The 23,482-nt window shown below is 47.4% G+C and overlaps 2 protein-coding genes across 2 annotated transcripts; one reads left to right on the top strand and one right to left on the bottom strand.

Annotated features, from left to right (window-relative positions):
• The first annotated feature begins 2,387 nt into the window (after positions 1–2,387).
• Positions 2,388–3,323, top strand: LOC142068559 (olfactory receptor 51G2-like). The gene has a single exon (XM_075118013.1). It carries the CDS (start codon positions 2,388–2,390, stop codon positions 3,321–3,323), a length of 936 nt encoding a protein of 311 aa, XP_074974114.1.
• Positions 3,324–17,041: 13,718 nt separating this feature from the next.
• LOC142068550 (olfactory receptor 51G2-like) lies at positions 17,042–17,977 on the bottom strand. The gene has a single exon (XM_075117981.1). The coding sequence runs from the start codon at positions 17,975–17,977 to the stop codon at positions 17,042–17,044; it is 936 nt and encodes a 311-aa protein (XP_074974082.1).
• Positions 17,978–23,482: the final 5,505 nt, after the last annotated feature.

The raw sequence follows: 23,482 nt of genomic DNA, 5'->3' as shown, positions 1-23,482 counted from the left end.
TTGGGGATATTTTTTCCAATGTGCATTCCTTTGCATTTATCCACCTTAAATTTCATTTGCCGTTTTGTTGCCCAATCACTTAGTTTTGCGAGATCTTTTTGAAGTTCTTCACAGTCTGGTATGGTCTTAAGTATCTTGAGCAATTCAGTATCATCTGCAAATTTTGCCACCTCACTGTTTACCCCTTTCTCCATATCATTTATGAAGAAGTTGAATAGGATTGGTTGTAGGACTGACCCTTGGGGAATACCACTAGTTTCCCATCTCCATTCTGAAAATTTAACATTTATTACAGTACTGAGAATTTTTGAAAAAAATGTCTTAGATTCATAGATATTTAGGTCAGAAGGGACCATTATGATCATCTCGTCTGACCTCTGCACAACGCAGGCCACAGAATTTCACCCACCACTCCTGCAAAAAACCTCTCACCTATGTCTGAGCTATTGAAGTCCTCAAATCGTGGTTTAAAGACTTCAAGGAGCAGAGAATCCCCCAGCAAGTAACCCTTGCCCCATGCAACAGAGGAAGGTGAAAAACCTCCAGGGCCTCTTCCAATCTGACCTGGAGGAAAATTCCTTCCCGACCCCAAATATGGTGATCAGCTAAACCCTGAGCATAAGGGCAAGATTCACCAGCCAGATACTACAGAAAATTCTTTCCTGGGTATCTCAGATCCCACCCCATCTAATATCCCATCACAGGCCATTGGATCTATTTACCATGAATATTTAAATACCAAAACCATATTATCCCATCATACCATCTCCTCCATAAACTTATCGAGTTTAATCTTAAAGCCAGACAGATCTTTTGCCCCCACTGCTTCCCTTCGAAGGCTATTCCAAAACTTTACTCATCTGATGGTTAGAAACCTTCGTCTAATTTCAAGTCTAAACTTCCTGGAGGCCAGTTTATATCCATTTGTTTTTGTGTCCACATTGGTACTGAGCCTAAATAATTCCTCTCCATCTCTGGTATTTATCCCTCTGATATATTTAAAGAGAACAATCATATCTCCCCTCAACCTTCTTTTAGTTATGCGAAACAAGCCAAGCTCCTTGAGTCTCCTTTCATAAGACAAGTTTTCCATTCCTCCGATCATCCTAGTAGTCCTTCCCTGTACCTGTTCCAGTTTGAATTCATCCTTCTTAAACATGGGAGACCAGAACTGCACACAGTACTCCAGGTGAAGTCTCACCAGTGCCTTGTATAACGGTACTAAAACCTCCTTATCCCTACTGAAAATACCTCTCCTGATGCATCCCAAGACCGCATTAGCTTTTTTCATGGCCATATCACATTGGCGGCTCATAGTCATCCTATGATCAACCAATACTCCAAGGTCCTTCTCCTCCTCCATTACTTCTAATTGATGCGTCTCCAGCTTATAACGAAAATTCTTGTTATTAATCCCTAAATGCATGACCTTACACGTCTCACTATTCAATTTCATCCTATTACTATTACTCCAGTTTACAAGGTCATCCAGATCCTCCTGTAGAATATCCCTGTCCTTCTCTAAATTGGCAATACCTCCCAGCTTTCTATCATCTGCAAACTTTATTAGCACACTCCCACTTTTTGTGCCAAGGTCAGTAATAAAAAGGTTAAATAAGATTGGTCCCCAAACCCATCCTTGAGGAACTCCACTGGTAACCTCCCTCCAGCCTGACAGTTCATCTTTCAGAAGGACCCTTTGTAGTCTCCCCTACAATTCCTTATCCACCTTTCAATTTTCCTATTGATCCCCATCTTATCCAATTTAACTAATAATTCCCTATGTGGCACGGTATCAAACGCCTTACTGAAATCTAGGTAAATTAGATCCACTACGTTTCCTTTGTCTAAAAAATGTGTTATTTTCTCAAAGAAGGAGATCAGGTTGGTTTGGCACGATCTACCGTTTCTAAAACCATGTTGTATTTTGTCCCATTTGCCATTGACTTCAATGTCCTTAACTACCTTCTCCTTCAAAATGTTCTCCAAGACCTTGCATACTACAGATGTAAGTATTCTAAACCTTCCTGATTTACATGACAAAATATGACTAACTAGTGGATGTCAGGGAGAAACTTTCCCTGGGATCAGAGTATCTCTTAGTTCTCTATTGCAGGGCTTCTTTCACCTTCCTTTGCAGCATCTCGTAATGCCTACTGGAGACTTGGCTAGACAGACTGTAGGTCTGATCCAGTCTGGCAGTGCCTACCTTCCTATTGGGGGCATAAATACAAGACAATGTTTTTGCTGATTTTCCCTTGAGGTCCTGAGAATCCCTCGACTTGCACTGAGAGCAGAAAGATTTCTCGCTAACTATCACCTAGTCTTCTCTTCTATTTCTTTTCAGGAAGAAATGTTCAAAATTCCCCAGACCTGCCCAGTACATTATGTCAGCTGTCAATGACACTAAATTCAACTCTGTAATGTTCCTTCTCACCGGCATACCTGGGCTGGAAGACATCCACCTCTGGATCTCTATCCCCTTCTGCTTCATGTATGTTCTTTCAATCGTAGGAAATTCAGTCATTCTGTTCATTATAAAAACAGATCCAAGCCTCCATGAGCCCATGTACATTTTCCTTTCCATGTTGGCCGTCACAGACCTTGCCTTATCCATAACCACCATAGCGACGATACTGGGCATATACTTGTTTAACTCTAGGAGAATCAGCCTCGAGGCCTGTTTTGCCCAGATGTTCTTCATCCACTCGCTTTCAAAAATTGAGTCCTTTGTCCTCTTGTTGATGGTCTTTGACCGCTTCATCGCAATTTGTAACCCACTGAGATATGCCTCCATCTTAACTCCACCGAGAATATCCAAGATGGGCCTGGTGGCTGTGGCGAGATCGGTGGCCCTAATACTCCCACTCCCCATTCTCCTGAAACGATTCCGATACTGTCGAGATAATGTCCTCTCCCATTCCTACTGCCTGCACCCGGACATCATGAAGGCGGCTTGTTCAGACACCTCAGTGAACAGCATCTATGGCTTGTTTGTTAAAGTCATGACAGATGGATTGGATTCGTTCCTCATCTTCCTCTCTTATGTGATGATCCTCAAAACAGTGCTGAGTATCGCATCCCACAGAGAGTGCCTCAGGGCCCTGAACACCTGTGTCTCCCATCTCTGCGCTGTCGTGCTCTTCTACATATCAGACATTGGCCTGTCTTTGATACACAGATTTGGAAATAGCTCTACTCACTTGCTTCAGATTATCCTGGGCTACATCTACCTGCTGGTCCCGCCCCTGATGAACCCAATCGTGTACAGTGTGAAAAGCAAACACCTGCGTGAGAGGATAATCAGGGCATTTGTCAAGTGAAGGGTCAGTTCATCACCTGGCTCCAGTGCTGGTGACATGGGGGAGGAAAAAGACGAGCGATGGGCATGGGCACAAATTCCATCCTGGATCCTCTTCCCATGAAGCCCTTTCCTCTGCCCCATCTCTTCTCTGAAGATAACACCTCTCCTATTCCCCTTTACCTGAGACTCTGCCCCTTTAGCCAGAGTCAGGCCTTTCTAAGAGTTGCACAGGGAAACAGAGCCACTGTGCGGTGCCCTACACCCTCTACATTTTATCCCCCAGAATGTACAAGTCAGGGAATGTGGAGAGTCTTGGGCTCCCCACAACAACCTTTGCTCCCAGGGCAGTTCTTGAAATGGCCCGATTCTGGCCTGGCTCAGAGGCAGAGCCTTGGGGAAAGTGGAGGAGAAAAAGGGTGGGCTTCGTGAGAAGATATGAGGCAGAGGACAGGGCTTCAGGGGAAAAAGGGGAGTAGGGTCTGAACCAACACTGACAGCAGTAATCAGGACCGTTGGGTTGATCCTGAGTGCAGGAGAAGGCTGGGCTGGAGGTTAAGAGACCTTGTGTTTTGGCGAAGACTAAAGAAATGCAACCCCACAAAGGGGGCTCTTGTTTTAAGTATCTGAGGCTGACAGTAAGTGATTGCAAGGACCATAGAGGGATGGTCAGGGTTCCTTCAGGGGCATCTCAGACCCCAAGGGGGCATTCTGGGGTGGTTCCATCTGCAGGGACTTGGCCAAAGTGGGCTGTGCTCTTTGAAGTCATTACCAATGGGCAGATGTCATCCAAGCCCCTAGGCTGCTCTAAACTCTGCTGAGGCAGGGAGAAAACAGGTCAGTGAATCAAACCCCTTTAACTGACCCATGGCCATGCCCACTCTATACAGCGCAGGGGGGAGGTCTGCTGGCGCAGCAGAGAATGCAACCAGGCCTGTCACCACTCAGGTGTCTGGAAGGCTGGTCCTGTTGTCTGGGCACGGCTCTGCAACTCCAGACAGCTGGGTTTGATTCCCAGGCCATGCGTGACTGTGGACAAGCCATTGGATATCTCTGCACAGGTGGATAATAGCCTTGCCCTGCCTCACAGCGGTGGTGGGAGGATAAATACATTTGATGCAGTTCGATACTCTGAGACCCTAAGATCAGGGCGGTGTCAGGGTTCCACAGAGCAACACCTCTGATATTCGTCTATAAAAGGCCTCTTACCACAACCTCCTGTGAGAGCTGGCTTCTGGGAAGCCCCATGACTCCAGCCCCTTAGTGTCTGAGGCAGATGTGGGGGTGACAGTGAAGGTTAAGTAGTGGATTTCTGAGGGAAATGTTGGAGTGTCCCAGGGAGGTTCAGCACAGTCACAGAACCAGTGATTGTAAGCCATTGAGGCTAAATGTGTCTCACTGCCAAACTATGGATCAATGGCCACGGGGGCCTCCTCTTTGATTGTCTGGTTGAGAGAAAGCAGTCTGAGGGCAAAGGTCAGCTTCACACCTAGGCCCTGTAACACAGACGAGGCTGAGCACTATGGTTGCTGCGCCCAGGCTCATACAGGTTTCAGCAAAGGCTGCTTCCACCCAAAAAGGAAAGAAAGATGGGACGATGCTCTAAGAGCCACAGAGAAACTAGGCTGGGTCCCAAGAGCTTCTTGTCGTCCCAAAAGAATGTAAGTTGGGCCAGTTCTGTTTGCTACTAAAGCTCCTCATTTCAAGGAGGCTGGGGGTGACTATGTAGCTCTGGTCACAAGTAAGAGTGTCAAGTGTCCATTCAGTGCTGCTGGGTGATAAGCTTTCATCACTGATGGGATGTTGTTCCCAGCTCAAACAGTGGGACAATTAAAAACATCAGAATCCAAGAACAGCCATAGTGGGTCGGACAAATGTTCCATCTAACCCAGTGTCCTGTCTTCCAATAGTGGCCAATGCCAGGTGCCCCAGAGGGAATGAACAGAACAGGGAATCATCAAGTGATCCTTCTCCTGTCGTCCATTGCCAGCCTCTGGGAAACATAAGCAAAAAATACCATCCCTGCCCATCCTGGCTAATAGGCATTGAAGGACCTCTCCTCCACTAATTTATCTAGTTCTTTTTTGATCCCTGTTATAATCCTGGCCTTCACTAAATCCTCTGGCAAGGAGTTCCATAGGGTGGCTGTGCGTTGTGTGAAGAGAGACTTCCTTTTGTTGTTTTAAAGCTGCTGCTTATTTGTTTCATTTGGTGACCCTAGTTCTTGTGTTATGAGAAGGAGTAAATAACACTTCCCTGTGTACTTTCTCCACACCCGTCATGATTAAATTGTGAGATTCCTCTCACGACAGGAAAGGATCTGGTTTACAGGGTAAAGAGACCATATATCCTGGTTTCACTGTGGCAGTCTTGAGTCTTCTAGGCCAGCATATATTCTGGTTGAGTGGTTTTAAGCATTCAGAATAGCAACTTTCTTCAGTTGCATCCAAAATAGAAATTCACTCAAGACAATAAATGAAAGATTTATAGAAGTTGAGGAAAGAAGTGACCATTAGATTATCGAGTCTGACCTCCTGGAGACTTTCTCCCAGTTTACCCCCATATGAGCCCAATGACTTGTATCTGACTAAAGTATCACTTCTGTTCCTCTAAAGCGTATCTTTTAGGAAGGCATATAATATTGGTTTGGAGATATCAGGAGAATCCACAATGTCCTTTGAGAGTTTGTTCCTCTGGTTAATGACCAACACAGTCAAAAATATGTGTGCCTCATTTCCAAATTTAATTTCTCTGGCTTCAGTTTCCAGCCATTGGTCCTTGTTATACATTTCCTGGCAAGCTTAAAGAGCACTTTAGTACCTGGTATTTCATTCCTGTAAAAGGGCTTGCATACTATTTTCAAGTCAGCTCTGAATCTTCCCGAGTTTGACTCACTACATACTAGTTTATACAGCCAAGGGTAAGTTGGAAGTGACCGAGGAGGCTGTATTAGTTAGTCCCAGGATGACTGTGGGCCACCAGTGTGCTGCAGGAGTGAACAAAGCAAATAAGATCCTAGAAAGTGTGAGGCGAGATAGGGAAGTAGTAAGATCCTTATAACAGACACTGGTCAGACTTCCTCTGGCAAACTATGTAAAACTCTGGTCACGCATATTACAGAAAAAAGAATTCAGACTGGAAGAGGTGCAAAGAGGGGCTCCAAGGATGGTCAGGGCAATGGAGGGCCTGGCTTTTGGAGGAGACTGGAAGAATTTGGCTGGTTCAGCATAAGACAATGCAGGCTGCATGGGGATCAGATTGCTCTATAAATACATCGGGTCAGGGAAGGGGGAAACACCAGGGAGGGAGCCAAGCTCCTGAAGCTAAAGGACAGCATTGGCACAAGAACAAATGAGGAGAAACTGGCCAAGAGCAAACTGAGGCTGGAAATGAGAAGTTGGTTTCTGAGCATTAGAGTAGGGAGGTTCTGGAACAGCTGCCCAACAGAAAGGGGGGAAACAACATTTGAAAATAGAGCTTGACAGGTTTATGCACTGGTGATATGCTGGGGTTGCCTGCCATAAAAGGAGACTGGACTCATTGACCCAGGAGGTCCCTTCCAGTCTCATGTCCCTATGGATCACATTAGGCCATTCTGAGTCACACTGGGAGCTCCTGTGGAATTGCTTGTCCACTATGACCCTGCTCTGTGCCCTGGCCGATGGATCTGTCCCTCAGGAGATTCAGGAGAAAGCATGACTCAGCCTTATTGTCTGGAAAAGGAATTGTTCTTGGGTTCCTGTTTAGTGTTGTCACAGGAGTGTAATTGCATGAGTTTCTGGTAATCACAGCATGCTGAGCTGCCAGCTGCCCCCACTCAGTCACTTGCCCCAGAGAGGAAGGATGGTTCAGAGTTAAAATGAGAACCCGGGGCTCCTAAGAAGTGGCTTCAGTTCCATGATCTTCCAAAGACTTCTTCTGTGACCTTGGGCAACTCACTTAGTCCATCTATCCTCTGCAATATGTGTTTTAATCCGGCTCAATGTAAAGTTGTAGATCTAGGAACAAGGGATGCTAGCCATCCCTATTAGATGGGGGTTGCATAACTGGGAAGCAGTGATCCTGAAAAAGACTTGGGGGGGTCAGAGTCTTTAATCAGCTGAACATGAGCTCCTAGTGTTACACTAAGAAAGGAAAAGCTAGTGCAATCCAGGATGTACAAGCAAGAGAATCTCGAGTTTGAGCAAAGGTTATTTTTCCTCTATATTTGGCACTGTTGCAACCACTGCTGTAAAATTGTGTCCAGTTCTTTTGTCTACAGTTCAAGAAAGACGTTGATAAATTGAAGACAGTTCAGAGACGAGCCATGAGAATGATTAAAGGATTAGAAAACCAGCCTTCTGTCTACACCTCGAAATTAGGTTGAATTTGTAGAAGTCGTTTTTTAGAAATCATTTTTATATACTTGACTGAGTGTGTCCCCACACAAAATGCTCTAAGTGTATTAAGTGCATTAACTCGGCGGAGTGCTTCCACAGTACCAAGGCTAGCATCGACTTCTGGAGTGTTGCACTGTGGGTAACTATCCCACAGTTTCCGCAGTCTCCCCTGCCCATTGGAATTCTGGGTTGAGATCCCAATGCCTGATGGGGCAAAAAACATTGTCGCGGGTGGTTCTGGGTACATGTCATCAGGCCCTCCCTCCCTCCCTCTGTGAAAGCAACGGCAGACAATCGTTTTGCGCCTTTTTCCTGAGTTACCTGTGCAAACGCCATACCATGGCAAGCAGGGAGCCCGCTCAGATCACTTTGGCAATTAGGAGCACATTAAACACCACGTGCATTATCCAGCAGTATATGCAGCACCAGAACCTGGCAAACTGGGTGAGTAGGCGATGTCAGCGTGGTGACGAGAGCGATAAGGACATAGACACAGACTTCTCTCAAAGCATGGGCCCTGGCAATGCAGTCATCATGGTGCTAATGGGGCAGGTTCATGCCATGGAACGCCGATTCTGGGCCCAGGAAACAAGCACAGACTGGTGGGACCGCATAGTGTTGCAGGTCTGGGACGATTCCCAGTGGCTGTGAAACTTTTGCATGCGTAAGGCACTTTCATGGAATTTGTGACTTGCTTTCCCCTGCCCGGAAGTGCATGAATACCAAGATGAGAGCAGCCCTCAGAGTTGAGAAGCGAGTGGCAATAGCCCTGTGGAAACTTGCAACACCAGACAGCTACCGGTCAGTTGGGAATCAATTTGGAGTGGGAAAATCTACTGTGGGGTCTGCTGTGATGCAAGAAGCCAACACAATCAAAGATCTGCTGATATCAAGGGTAGTGACAATGGCAAATGTGCAGGTCATAGAGGATGGCTTTGCTGCAATGGGATTCCCTAACGGTGGTGGGGCAATAGACGGAACCCATATCCCTATCTTGGCACCTGAGCACCAAGCTGGCGAGTACATGAACCACAAGGGGTACTTTTCAATGGTGCTGTAAGCACTGGTGGATCACAAGGGACGTTTCATCAACATCAACGTGGAATGGCCGGGAAAGGTACATGACGCTCGCATCTTCAGGAACTCTGGTCTGTTTCAAAAGCTGCAGGAAGGGACTTTCTTCCCAGACCAGAAAGTAACCGTTGGGGATGTTGAAATGCCTATAGTTATCCTTGGGACCCAGCCTACCCCTTAATGCCCTGGCTCATGAAGCCGTACACAGGCAGCCTGGACAGTAGTCAGGAGCTGTTCAACTACAGCCTGTGAAAGTGCAAAATGGTGGTAGAATGTTTAAAAGTGAGCTGGCGCAGTTTACTGACTGGGTTAGACCTCAGCGAAACCAATCTTCCCACTGTTATTACTGCTTACTGTGTGCTCCACAATATCTGTGAGAGTAAGGGGGAGACGTTTATGGTGGAGTGGGAGGTTCAGGCAAATTGCCTGGCCGCTGGTTACGTGCAGCCAGACACCAGGGCGGTTCGAAGAGAACAGGAGGGCACGGTGCACATCAGAGAAGCTTTGAAAACCAGTTTTATGACTGTCCAGGCTGTGGTGTGAAAGTTCTGTTTGTTTCTCCTTGATGAACCCCCCTGCCCCTTGGTTCACTCTTCTTCGCTGTAAGCTAACCACCCTGCCCTCCTTCATTCGATCACCGCTTTCAGAGGCAATAATGACATTCTTGCTTCATTTTCATGCATTCTTTATTAATTCATCACACAAATAGGGGGATAACTGCCAAGGTAGCCTGGGAGGGGTGGTGGAGGAGGGAAGCACCGGGAGGGGTGGTGGAGGAGGGAAGGACAAGGCCACACAGCACTTTAAAAGTTTAAAACTTTAAAACTTATTGAATGCCAGGCTTCTGTTGCTTGGGCAATCCTCTGGGGTGGAGTGGCTGGGTGGCCGGAGGCTCCCCCACCGCATTCTTCGGCATCTGGATGAGGAGGTTATGGAACTTGGGGAGGAGGGCTGTTGGTGACACAGGGGCTGTAGTGGCAGTCTGTGCACCTGCTGCCTTTTCTGCAGCTCAGCCATACGCTGGAGCATATTAGTTTAATCCTCCAGCAGCCTCAGCATTGAATCCTGCCTCCTCTCATCATGCTGCTGCCACCTTTCAGCTTCAGCCCTCTCTTCAGCCAGCCACTTACTCTCCTCAGCCCGCCATCTCTCCTCCTGGTCATATTGTGCTTTCCTGCACTCTGACATCGTCTGCCTCCACGCATTCGTCTGTGCTCTGTCAGTGTGGGAGGACAGCATGAGTTCAGAGAACATTTCATTACGAATGTGTTTTTTTCACCTTCTACTCTTCACTAGCCTCTGGGAAGGAGAAGATCCTGTGATCCTTGAAACACATGCAGATGGTGGAGAAAAAAAAAGGGACAGTGGTATTTAAAAAGACACTTTTTATAGAACAAGGGGTACACTCTTTCAGGGTAAACCTTGCTGTTAACATTACATGCACAGCACATGTGCTTCCATTCCAAGGTCGCATTTTGCCTCCCACCAGTGCGTGGCTAGCTGCTTCCCCTGCCCCCCTCCCCGTGGCAAACAGAGGGGAACATTTCTGTTCAGCCACAGGCAAACAGCCCAGCAGAAACTGGCACCTCTGAATGTCCCCTTAAGAAAAGCACCCTATTTCAACCAGGTGATCATGAATGATATCACTCGCCAGAGGATAACAAAGAGAGATAAAGAAAGGATGTTGTTTGAATGCCAGCAAACATACCCTGCAATGCTTTGTTCTACAATGATTCCCGAGTAGGTGCTACTGGCTTGGTGTGGGTAAAGTGTCCTACCATGGTGGACGGAATAAGGCTGCCCTCCCCAGAAGCCTTTTGCAAAGGCTTTGGGAGTACATCCAGGAGAGCTGCAAAGACCAGGGCAAATTAATCATTAAACATGCTTGCTTTTAAACCATGTATAGTAGTTTAAAAGGTACACTCACCAGAGGTCCCTTCTGTGCCTGGCCGGTCTGGAAGGCAGCCTTGGGTGGGTTCTGGGGCTACTGGCTCCAGGTCCAGGGTGAGAAACTGTTCCTGGCTGTTGGGAAAACCGGTTTCTCCGCTTGCTTGCTGTGAGCTATCTACAACTTCATCATCATCATCATCATCATCTTTCTTGTCCCCAAAACCTGATTTTGTGTTGCCTCCATCTCCTTTGAAGGAGTCCCACAACAAGGCTGGGGTAGTGGAGTCTGAACCCCCTAAAATGGCATGCAGCTCATCATAGAAGTGGCATTTTTGGGGCTCTGACCCGGAGCGGCCGTTTGCCTCTCTGGTTTTCTGGTAGGCTTGCCTCAGCTCCTTAAGTTTCACGCGGCACTGCTTCGGGCCCTTGTTATGTCCTCTATCCTTCATGCCCTGGGAGATTTTGACAAATGTTTTGGCGTTTCAAAAACTGGAACGGAGTTCTGATAGCACAGATTCCTCTCCCGATACAGCAATCAGATCCCGTACCTCCCATTCAGTCCATGCTGGAGCTCTTTTGCAATTCTGGGACTCCATCATGGTCACCTCTGCTGATGAGCTCTGCATGGTCAGCTCTGCTGATGAGGTCTGTACTCACATGCAGCTTGCCATGCTGTCCAAACCGGAAATTGAAATTCCAATGTTTGCGGGCCTTTTCCTGTCTACCTGGCCAGTGCATCTGAGTTGAGAGTGCTGTCCAGAGTGGACACAATGGAGCACTCTGGGGTAGCTCCCGGAGGCCAATGCCATCTAATTGCATGCAAAATACGCCAAATTCGACCCAGTAAGGCCGATTTCAGCACTAATCCCCTTGTCAGTGGTGGAGAAAGGAAATCAATTTTAAGAGCCCTTTAAGTGGAAAAAAAGGGCTTCATTGTGTGGACGGTGCAGGGTTAAATCGAATTAATGCTGCTAAATTTGACCTCAACTCCTAGTTTAGACCAGGGCTTAGAGTGATAGACTGAAGGAGCTCAATGTATTTAGCATCAGGAAGAGTAGGTTAAGGGGTGATTTAATCACCATCTGTAAGTGCCTGCATGTGGACCATATATTTAACAATGGGCTCTTCAATCTACCAGAAAAAGTTATAACAGGATCCAGTGGCTGGAAGTCGAAGCGAGACACATTCAGACCGGAACTTAGGTGTAATATTTTCTAACGACGAGAGTAGTTAAGCATTGGATGAATTTACCGAGGGCCGTAGTAGATTTGCCGTCGCCGACAATTGTTACATCAAGGCAGGATGTAGTTCTAACGGCTCTGCTCCAGGACTTATTTTGGGGCAGGTCTCTGCCATGTGCTAGGCAGGGGTCAGACTACGAGATAGCAGTGGTGCCTTCTGGCCTTGGGATCTGCCCACTGGTGTTAGTAGCTCTGCCCTGCTGCACGGGGTGTTGTACGGATAAATATGTCACAGATTGACAGGCGCTCGGATGCTACAATAATTGGGGCCGGAGCTAAGAGCTTTAGAGAGATTTCAGCTCTATGCCTCCTAAGGATGATTTGGGGTATTGGGTGGAGAACCTGAACTCTTCCCAACACCCCGTGGTGATGAAGCCTGTCATTAGCACAGCACCTTTTGATGAGGGAGATCTGGGCCCCTCCTGCAGCTCGGCAGTAAGAGGGAGAATCAGGACGTGGTTTCAGAGAATGAAGGATCTGGAGAGTGTTGCCTGGGCAAACAGAGCCCTGCGGGGCTGCCCCTCACTTTGTTCCTGACCCCCACCTGCTCCATGATCAGTGAGAGCCGCTCTAGTGCTGGTGATAGACCTCACACTCTGCATCCAAATTTCCATTATCACCCAGTTTGGGGGTAGCTGGATCAGGGGGAGGGGGTTGTTTGGGTCCAACAGAAAGTTGTAGCTGGATTTGGGTCATGCCTCTTTCTATTCAGAATGTACATAGCCTTGCTTACCCAGTGTTTGTATGTCTCATGGCTGAATCATAGATTCATAGAATATCAGGGTTGGACGGGACCCCTGAAGGTCATCTAGTCCAACCCCCTGCTCGAAGCAGGACCAATTCCCAGTTAAATCATCCCAGCCAGGGCTTTGTCAAGCCTGACCTTAAAAACCTCTAAGGAAGGAGATTCTACCACCTCCCTAGGTAACGCATTCCAGTGTTTCACCACCCTCTTAGTGAAAAAGTTTTTCCTAATATCCAATCTAAACCTCCCCCGCTGCAACTTGAGACCATTACTCCTCGTTCTGTCATCTGCTACCATTGAGAACAGTCTAGAGCCATTCTCTTTGGAACCCCCTTTCAGGTAGTTGAAAGCAGCTATCAAATCCCCCCTCATTCTTCTCTTCTGCAGGCTAAACAATCCCAGCTCCCTCAGCCTCTCCTCATAAGTCATGTGTTCCAGACCCCTAATCATTTTTGTTGCCCTTCGCTGGACTCTCTCCAATTTATCCACATCCTTCTTGTAGTGTGGGGCCCAAAACTGGACACAGTACTCCAGATGAGGCCTCACCAATGTCGAATAGAGGGGGACGATCACGTCCCTCGATCTGCTCGCTATGCCCCTACTTATACATCCCAAAATGCCATTGGCCTTCTTGGCAACAAGGGCACACTGCTGACTCATATCCAGCTTCTCGTCCACTGTCACCCCTAGGTCCTTTTCCGCAGAACTGCTGCCTAGCCATTCGGTCCCTAGTCTGTAGCTGTGCATTGGATTCTTCCATCCTAAGTGCAGGACCCTGCACTTATCCTTATTGAACCTCATCAGATTTCTTTTGGCCCAATCCTCCAATTTGTCTAGGTCCTTCTGTATCCTATCCCTCCCCTCCAGCGTATCTACCACTCCTCCCAGTTTAGTATCATCCGCAAATTTGCTGAGAGTGCAATCCACACCATCCTCCAGATCATTTATGAAGATATTGAACAAAACTGGCCCCAGGACCGACCCTTGGGGCACTCCACTTGATACCGGCTGCCAACTAGACATGGAACCATTGATCACTACCCGTTGAGCCCGACAATCTAGCCAGCTTTCTACCCACCTTATAGTGCATTCATCCAGCCCATACTTCCTTAACTTGCTGACAAGAATACTATGGGAGACCGTGTCAAAAGCTTTGCTAAAGTCAAGAAACAATACATCCACTGCTTTCCCTTCATCCACAGAACCAGTAATCTCATCATAAAAGGCGATTAGATTAGTCAGGCATGACCTTCCCTTGGTGAATCCATGCTGGCTGTTCCTGATCACTTTCCTCTCATGCAAGTGCTTCAGGATTGATTCTTTGAGGACCTGCTCCATGATTTTTCCAGGGACTGAGGTGAGGCTGACTGGCCTGTAGTTCCCAGGATCCTCCTTCTTCCCTTTTTTAAAGATTGGCACTACATTAGCCTTTTTCCAGTCATCCGGGACTTCCCCGGTTCGCCACGACTTTTCAAAGATAATGGCCAATGGCTCTGCAATCACAGCCGCCAATTCCTTCAGCACTCTCGGATGCAACTCGCCCGGCCCCATGGACTTGTGCACGTCCAGCTTTTCTAAATAGTCCCTAACCACCTCTATCTCCACAGAGGGCTGGCCATCTCTTTCCCATTTTGTGAAGAAGGGGAGAGACTGAGTTGTGTATCGGGTACCAAGTGGCTCTGCGAGCTAGTCACTGTTATGCCTGGAGGTCTGTGGCGTAACGGTGCTCTCATAACTATACTTCTAAATCTCATTATTTTGAACCATGTGATGATTTTCTGGGGTGTGGCTCATAGTTTTTGAATTGGGCTCAGCAATACTGCGCAAGTAGTTCAAAAAATGTGTAGGGAAACTAGGAAAAGTCATAAAAATTAGGAACAATTTTTTCAAGTACCTCAGAAGCAGGAAGCCTGCTAAAGAATGAGTGGGGCCACTGGATGACTGAGGTGCTAAAGGAACACTCAAGGAAGATGAGGCCATTGTGGAGAGGCTAAATGAATTATTTGCATTGGTGTTCACTGCAGAGGATGTGAGGGAGTTTCCCACACCGGAGTCCCTCTTTTTAGGAGACAAATTGAGTCCCACATCGAGGGGTCAGTAAAGGAGGTTGTGACACTACATCCCATATGATGATAGTGGTATGATTATGACATGATTATGACATAATTATGTTGCATCTGGTATAAGATATGTCTTGTGATGTGTCACTGGAAAAGTTAGGATTTGCTGAATATTATTATCCTATTTGTGTGCATGTTTCATTTTTGTACCTGAAGTTATCAACATGGACTATATATCTGTATTTCAAATACCCCCCCCCCCACCAGGTATTAATACATAATCTGGGTTAATTAATAAGTTAACAGTGAATTTATGAAATACCGAAAGTAGGATTTAAGTGGTTCCAAGTAGTAACAGAGAGAACAACGTGAATTACCAAGCAAAATCTAATAAAGCACGCAAGTCTAAACCTAGTACAATAAGAAAATGATTAAGGATGAAATCTCAACCTCAGAGATATTCCAGTAAGTTTCTTTGACAGACTAGCCTCCTTCTAGTCTGGGTCCAGCAATCACTCACACCCCTGTGGTTCCTGTCCTTTGTTCCAGTTTCTTTCAGGTATTCTTTTGGGGGTGGAAAGGCTATCTCTTGAGCCAGCTGAAGACAAAATGGAGTGGTCTCCCTCAGGCTTAAATAGATTTTCTCTCGTCGGTGGAAACCCCTTCTCTCTCCTATGCAGAATCCAGCTACAAGCTGCAGTTTTCGAGTCACATGGGCAAGTCACATGTCCATGCATGACTCAGAACTTTACAGGTGGCAGCCATTGTTCACATGCTACCTTGAACGTCACAAGTAGACTTCTTATGTGGATTGGAGTCTTCCAAGGTTCCATTGTCAATTAAGTGTTTCTTGATTGGGCTCTTGCAAATTCCTTTCTTAAGAAGCTGACCAAATGCCTTACGAAGGCTACTTAAAATCAAACAAGTACACAGCCACTATTCATAACTTCAAACACAATAATGACACATGCATACACATAGGATGAATATATTCAGGAGATAACAACCTTTACAGGGATATGTTTCATGTCATAGGTAGAACCAAACATATTCCAGTTATGTATAAGTATAAGTTATTGTATAAGTAGGGGCATAGCGAGCAGATCGAGGGACGTGATCGTTCCCCTCTATTCGACATTGGTGAGGCCTCATCTGGAGTACTGTGTCCAGTTTTGGGCCCCACACTTCAAGAAGGATGTGGATAAATTGGAGAGAGTCCAGCGAAGGGCAACAAAAATGATTAGGGGACTGGAACACATGACTTATGAGGAGAGGCTGAGGGAGCTGGGATTGTTTAGCCTGCAGAAGAGAAGAATGAGGGGGGATTTGATAGCTGCTTTCAACTACCTGAAAGGGGGTTCCAAAGAGGATGGCTCTAGACTGTTCTCAATGGTATCAGATGACAGAACGAGGAGTAATGGTCTCAAGCTGCAGTGGGGGAGGTTTAGATTGGATATTAGGAAAAACTTTTTCACAAAGAGGGTGGTGAAACACTGGAATGCGTTACCTAGGGAGGTGGTAGAATCTCCTTCCTTAGAGGTTTTTAAGGTCAGGCTTGACAAAGCCCTGGCTGGGATGATTTAACTGGGAATTGGTCCTGCTTCGAGCAGGGGGTTGGACTAGATGACCTTCTGGGGTCCCTTCCAACCCTTATATTCTATGATTCTATGATTCTATGTCATATTTACATTCATGAGCATATTTCCAGAAAGCATTATAGGATGCAACATCAGAATGATAGGTTTCAGAGTAACAGCCTTGTTAGTCTGTATTTGCGAAAAGAAAAAGAGTACTTGCGGCACCTTAGAGACTAACCAATTTATTTGAGCATAAGCTTTCGTGAGCTACAGCTCACGTGAGCTGCAGCTCATGAAAGCTTATGCTCAAATAAATTGGTTAGGCTCTAAGGTGCCACAAGTACTCCTTTTCTTTTAAGGTCAGAATGGTGTCACCAGGCACTGTGGGATACATACTCACAATGCATCGCCCCCGACAATGGTGCCCCAAATGTGGACACAATCTGTTGACCAAGGGAGCAAATGTAGACTCGCTTTGGTGACTTTGCTTTTGTCAATTTTTTCATGTCGACATAAGTTTCATTGACAAAACTTGGCAGTGTAGAAAAGCCCTTTGTAAATGCTGCTGACTGCCTTGGTCTCCATCCCCCAGTGAGCTGTCCTTCCTCAAAGGCCCCTCTCCCATTGCTCCAGGCCTTAAACACTGTCTGAACCTCTCTCTACAGACTGGAGATCAGTAGCTCATGTTGTCTCAGATGTAAGGGTCCAACAAGGAATAGGTGGCCCATGTTTTTCATCTCCCAGGTCATCAGCATGGGAGCCAGCATTGACCTTTCACTTGACGAACACTCTGATTATCCTCCCACGAAGGTGTTTGCTTGTCACACTGTACACGATTGGGTTGATCAGGGGCGGGACGAGGAGGTAGATGTAGCCCAGGACAATCTGTAGTAAGGGAGAAGAGCCCTTCCCCAATCTGTGTATCAAAGCTAAGCCAATATCTGGTGTGTAGAAGAGCAGGACGGCACAGAGGTGGGAGACGCAGGTGTTCAGGGCCCTGAGGCACTCCGTGTGGGATGCAACACTCAGCACCGTTTTGAGGATCATCACATAAGAGAGGAAGATGGGCAGTGAATCCAACCCCACCATGGAGACTGTAAGAAACAAGCCATAGATGTAGTTGACTGTGATATCCGAACAAGCCAGCTTCATGACATCCTGGTGCAGGCAGTAGGAATGGGAGAGGACATTGACTCGATAGTATTGGAACCGTTTTAGGAGAAACGGGAATGGGAATGATACGGCCACCCCTCTTAGCACGCATACCAGTCCCATCTTGAATATTCTCGGCAGGGTTAAGATGGAAGCATATCTCAGTGGGTTAGAGATTGCGATAAAGCGGTCTAACGCCATCAACAAGAGTATGGAGGATTCAATCATTGCAAATGAGTGAATGAAGAACAGCTGGGCAAAACAGGCATCGAGGCTGATCTCCCTAGAGTTAAACAAGTATATACCCAGTATTGTTGGTATGGTGGATATCGATAAGCCAAGATCTGTGACTGCCAACATGGAAAGGAAAATGTACATGGGCTCATGAAGGCTTGGATCTATTTTTATAATGAACAGAATGGTTGAATTTCCCAATATTGAAAAAACGTAAATGAAGCAGAAGGGGATAGAGATCCAGAGATGGACCTCTTCCTCCCCAGGTATCCCGGTGAGAAGGAACATTGCAGAGTTGAGTTTGGTGTCATTGACAGCTGACATAATGTACAGGACAGGTCCCAAGAGTTTTGGACTTTCCTTCCTGAAAGGAAAAAGAACAGGTGACAAGGTGATATTTAATGAGACATCATTCTGCTCTCTGTGCAAACCTAGAGTCTCCCAGGAGATCAAGGAAGATCAGCAAAAACATAGTCTTGGATTTACACCACGGATTAGAAGATTGGCACTGCCAGACTGGACCAGCAGTCCATCTAGCTCAGTATCCAGTGACCAGTTCTCGATGCTTCAGTGGAAGGTGGAAGAAGCCCTATAATAGGCAGCTATGAGACAACCTACTCCCAGGAAAAGGTTCCCTCTACACCCACTAGTAAGACATATTTTGTGGTATAAATCAGGAAGGTTGTGGGCCCTTCCAAGACTTTTTAAAACAATCCTCAACACTGGAATTGTATATTCTTGTTACCCATATACACACCGAGTCACTCTTTGAAAGGGTCTAAGCTCTTTGCCCCACTGATATCTTGTGGCTTTGAGTTCCGCAGCCTACTTGAATGCTGTTATTTTACAATTGTGACCTTCGCAGAGACACCCTTTCTGGCTCTTAACTTCTGAGTATGGCCCATTGTATCATGACATTTGTGTAAACACATGGCAAGTGCATGGTGAAAATGGTCATTGTATTTATCTGCCCTGCATAGAAGCCATTCATAAACGTGTTTCATTGCCTCATTATCTATCTATCTATCTATCTATCTATCTATCTATCTATCTATCTATCTATCTATATGTAAGCAGAGTCAGAATGAGCTCTACCCTGACATCTGGTGGCGAGTCATGGTGTGTTGTGGAAAAGAACTTCAGTGGCTGATCTCATTTGCATAGGCACACCCACCCTGCCTAGTGGTCACTTTGGCTGCTCTAAGAGCCCCAGTTTCTCTGTTATTGGGGCAGGAATAAACTGTTATTATCCTGATTATGTGAATCAAGGACAGTGGAACTGTACTTGGCCTTTGGTTATGATGGAGGGACTCACCATCAACTGAGCAGCACTCGCTAGGCAAGGGTCATGGGTTCCAAAACCCAGTGACTGGAGAGAGGATCGGGACAGGTGTTAATACTTGGTTGTATGGGTCTTCCTAGTGAGGGTATTACATGCTGATTGTGCCTCCTTTTCTTTCTATTGTAGACTATCAGAGCTAATTATGATTCTATTAGGAGTCTAGTTACAGGCTGTTAAGCTGAATTTGTTTTGGACGAATGGTGTACAAGCATTGAGGTTCCCCTACTACAAGCTGAAATCACAAAAGAGCTAAACTTACAAAGAGCTGAAATCACTGAGTGTTGCGTTAAGTAGTGGGGGAGCCTGAAAATATTTTGCAAAGCAGTTTGCGGGACGGCTGGTTGGCAGAGGAGAGCGGCTGATGGAGTCGAGCAGTTTGTCAGATGCCTGGAGCAGCTCATAGGGGCATCTGGCAGAGTGGAGCCCCATGGAGAGGGGGGGCAATCAGCTTTGGACTACTTAAGGTGCCTCTTAACCCCCCTCCCACCCACGTCTCCACCCAGGTTGGGAGGTAAAACTCTGCAGATAAACTTTCAAACTCTGGGGCTGCCCTGACCAGGGACAGAGACTTTGGGGTTCTTGGACTTTTGGGACTTTGGGTGATTTTGGGTTGCTGGACTCAAGAACCAAAAGGAAAGGACACGCCCCAATTTGCTTGGGGTGGGTTTTTTGTTCATGGGTTGTGTTACGAATCCTATTGGTGGTGTTTGCCCAACATAATGCCACTTTATTTCTCTCTGTTATTAAAAGGCTTTTTGCTACACTCAGACTCTGTGCTTGCTAGAGGGGGTGGTATATATTTGTCCCAGGTCACTGGGTGGGGCTTGAGCCGGTTTTGCATTGTGTTATTGGAATGGAACCCCTAGATACTGAACCTGGCCCTTGTTGCTGCCAACTCTGATTGGCAGAAGGGTGACATTATATATAATTTTTTTTACCTCCTGAGAGTCCAAATTATGCCACTGTCTCTTAAGGTACATGGGATAAATTCTTAGGGCCAGGATCTTAATTCAATAATAGAGACTTCAACTGCATCATTCCAGATTTAAATGTGTAAATTTGGTCAGAACTGGGATCTATTAACTTTCCCTTACCAAATGCTCCCGGTGATACAATGTGAGCCCTAAAAATCCCTCCAAGAGAAGCTGAAGTGCTTTGCCTGAATAGTGTTGCCTGAATCCAGAGATGTGGATCATCCTACAGCCTTCTCTTCATCCTCATAGGACCTGCATCCTCTCCCCATGCAAGGGATTGTAGTTATCTGGCAAGTTATAAGCTAACATGGACAGTTACTTCAGCTGGATGGGGGAGGAGTTGGCGTCACCCACGTCTGACGCCGTGCAAACACTAGGTTTCCCCTCATATCCAGTCGAGTGTCCAAGTTACTTCTGCCATGCTCATGTAAGAGGTGATATTTTTAAATTTCATACAACCCCTATAACACTCCTCTTTCCTGCACCTCAGCTCTCTACTGCTGGAACAGAGATTTGCAGAGCCATTGTGTTCATGACCCTGAATGTAAGTGTTAGAAACATCTTTTGGTCAGTTACCAGGAGACACTGTCAGACAACTGTTCACTGAACAAAGAGTCCATAGCAGAAACCCATTGCAAACAGTATGTGGAGTATTTCCAAAATACTTTCTAAAGCAAAAGCCATTAAGCAGTAAAGTTTCCACTACTCTTTCCTGTAGAGATTCCAACAACTCTACTGCTGGCTTTCAATACACAGGAATGTCATGAAAGTTTGATTTGTAATATTTGTATTACAATGAGAAGTTTTGGCATAACGTTTACACATCTGTACTTTCATACACACAATGTTTCACGAGGAGGGTGGTAAAGCACTGGCATGGGTTACCTAGGGAGGTGATGGAATCTCCTTCCTTAGAGGTTTTCAAGGTCAGGCTTGACAAAGCCTTGGCTGGCATGATTTAGTTGGGGATTGGTCCTGCTTTGAGGAGGGGATTGGACTAGATGACCTCCTGAGGTCTCTTCCAACCCTAATATTCTTTGATTTCTCAGGATACAGTGGGACTTAAAATGGAGCGTCTGTCATCTGGATTTCTTCAGAATCTGAAAAGATCGCAGTGTCTCAACCCTCATTCAGTCGCTTGTCAGCAAACAAAAGTCTAGTAGCTCCCCTGTCCCTAGGTTAATAGCTGACTGGGTCTCTTCAGGTTCTGTTTTCTCAGTCTGCAGCCTGTGCACGGAGAATCTGCAGCTCTGAATTCTGGCTCAATTGTGAATGCAGGAGAGTAAAATCTTTGAAAATGGCACTTGGAAACCAGAGAGAGGACAGAGATGCCGGGAGCCCTGTAACTCTGAGGGGTTTCTACAGGGCAGAGATTCTAGAAACAGCCATTCAGGAAACAGACATACACCCTATCGGACCTGTTACCACAGAGCAACGCAGCTCTGAATTCCGGCGTTCACAATCGAGCCAGACAATAAAACCTTTCAAAATACATTTGCTGAATAAAATTCCAGGAGCAAAGAAACCTGAGGCGATTTGGGAACTAGTCACTGATAATCCGTGGGATCTCCTCTCGCTCAGCCACTGGCAGGATCGGGCCCAGAGCACATGGCACCTCTAGAAATAGCATCCACTGAGAAATCCTGATGCAGGGCATGGGAATTGTCATAGTCTGAGCTCACTTTGAATGTCAGATTTCTGTGTAGCTTGAACAGCCCACCGTGGAGCACGGTTCCCAAGCTTCCTAGCATTGCCTGTCTTCCAAACCCCTCACTGAGTCACCCGACAGCCCCGCTGTGTCCTCTGCCACTGCACAGAACATCTGCCAATGGAAACAGCTTCCAGCCTTTCCCCTCCACTTCACGTTTTAAAGATAGTGAAACCTGCCAACGTACCCAGTTCCTGCTAGAAGGGGAGCCGCTGACACCAGAGGTCTTCACCCTAAAGGACAAGGAGTCATCGGAGTGTTTGCATCATCAGCAGGCAGTCTCTGTTCAGAGAGGGAGGCAACTGTCTTTATGAAGCCTGCCGGCACAGTCCCTCGGGGGCCTCTTGGCCATCAGGGAATGTCAGCTGCCTGGCTTTGTACGCACCAGCTTTAACCCCTGGCGTGACCAATGGCAAACTGCCGGAGGCCAATTCACAGGGGACGCCGGGTGATGCTGCCCAACTGGACGGCAGCTCCAGCCCTGTCACAGGCCCTATTCCTGGAATCCGGGCTTGTCGTTACCAGTGGGGGACATAGAGTTAGTGGGGCCCCCCATGCGTCGCTTTATCTTTGGGTCCCCCCCTTTGGGACCCAGCCAAGAAAAGAACATTCTCTCTTATCTGCCCCTCCCATTTTTCATTCTGTTTTTCTTCCTCCTCCTCCTCTGTTATAAGTAATAGGAATTAAATGAAAATAAAGTGAGGTAGCTTGATTGGCGCAGGGAGGGGGTGAGGTACCTTGATTGGTGTGGGAGGGGGTGTGGGTGCAGGGTGAAGGCTCTGGCCTAGGGAAGGGGGTTGGGGTATGGGAGGGGGTGTGGGGAGTCAGGTTCTGGGAAAAAGTTTGGGTGCAGTTTCTGGGCTGAGGCAGGGGGTTGGGGTGTGGGAAAGGGTGTGGGGGTTGGGCTCCGGGAGGTCGTTTGGGTGCGGGGTGCAGGTTCTGGGCTGAGGCAGGGGGTTGGGGTGTGGGGGTTGGGCTCCGGGAGGACCTTTGGGTGCAGGGTGCAGGCTCTGACCTGGGGAAGGGGGTTGGGGTGTGGGAAGGGGTGTGGGGGTTGGGCTCTGGGAGGTTGTTTGGGTGCGGGGTGCAGGCTTTGGCCTGGGGCAGAGGGTTGGGGTATGGGAGCGGTTGTGGGGAGACAGGTTCTGGGAGGAAGTTTGGGTGTGGGTTCTGGGCTGGGGCAGGGGGTTGGAGTGCAGGCTCTGGCCTGAGGCAGGGGGTTGGGGTGTGGGAGGCCGGGAGGGGGTCAGGCTCTGGGAGGAAGTTTGAGGGGGTCAGGCTCTGGGGAACGGGGTTGTGGTGTGGAATGGGGTGGGGGGACGGGCTCTGGGAGGAAGTTTGGGTGACGGGTGTGGGTTGTGGGCTGGGCCAGGGCCTTGCGGTGCAGGAGGGGGTCAGGGGCGTAGCACTTACCTCGGGTGGCGTGGCTCCCAAAGTGACTGGCATTCACACCCCTCTGGCAGCAGCTTCTAGGCCGGGCGGGGGGGGGGAGGGGGCAGTTGGCGGCAGGCGCCACCCCAGTAGCTTCCACTGGCAGATGTTCCAGGCCAATAGGAGCTGTGGAGTTGGGTGAGGGCAGCACAGAGTGACACCTCCCGCAGGGGCTAGAGGGACATGCCCGCCACTTCTCGTAGTGGGGTAGAGAGAGGGAAGCAGAGTGGGGAAGGAGCCGCCATCGCCCTTTGTGATATTATTGACATAAACTGTGACCATATAGATCATTGTTGCAACCACTGTTATATATTTGCAGCAAATATTGTCCAAAAGTTGACATATGAGGTGTCTATGAAGAGGTTATGATTTGT

Source organism: Caretta caretta, chromosome 1, assembly GCF_965140235.1.
Source record: "Caretta caretta isolate rCarCar2 chromosome 1, rCarCar1.hap1, whole genome shotgun sequence".
Lineage (NCBI taxonomy): Eukaryota > Metazoa > Chordata > Testudines > Cheloniidae > Caretta > Caretta caretta.
This window is presented reverse-complemented; position numbering and strand designations above follow the sequence as displayed.

Bases quoted from the DNA above. Each gene is read 5' to 3' on its own strand.
- LOC142068559 (XM_075118013.1), top strand. From the start codon at position 2,388: ATGTCAGCTGTCAATGACACTAAATTCAACTCTGTAATGTTCCTTCTC.
- LOC142068550 (XM_075117981.1), bottom strand. From the start codon at position 17,977: ATGTCAGCTGTCAATGACACCAAACTCAACTCTGCAATGTTCCTTCTC.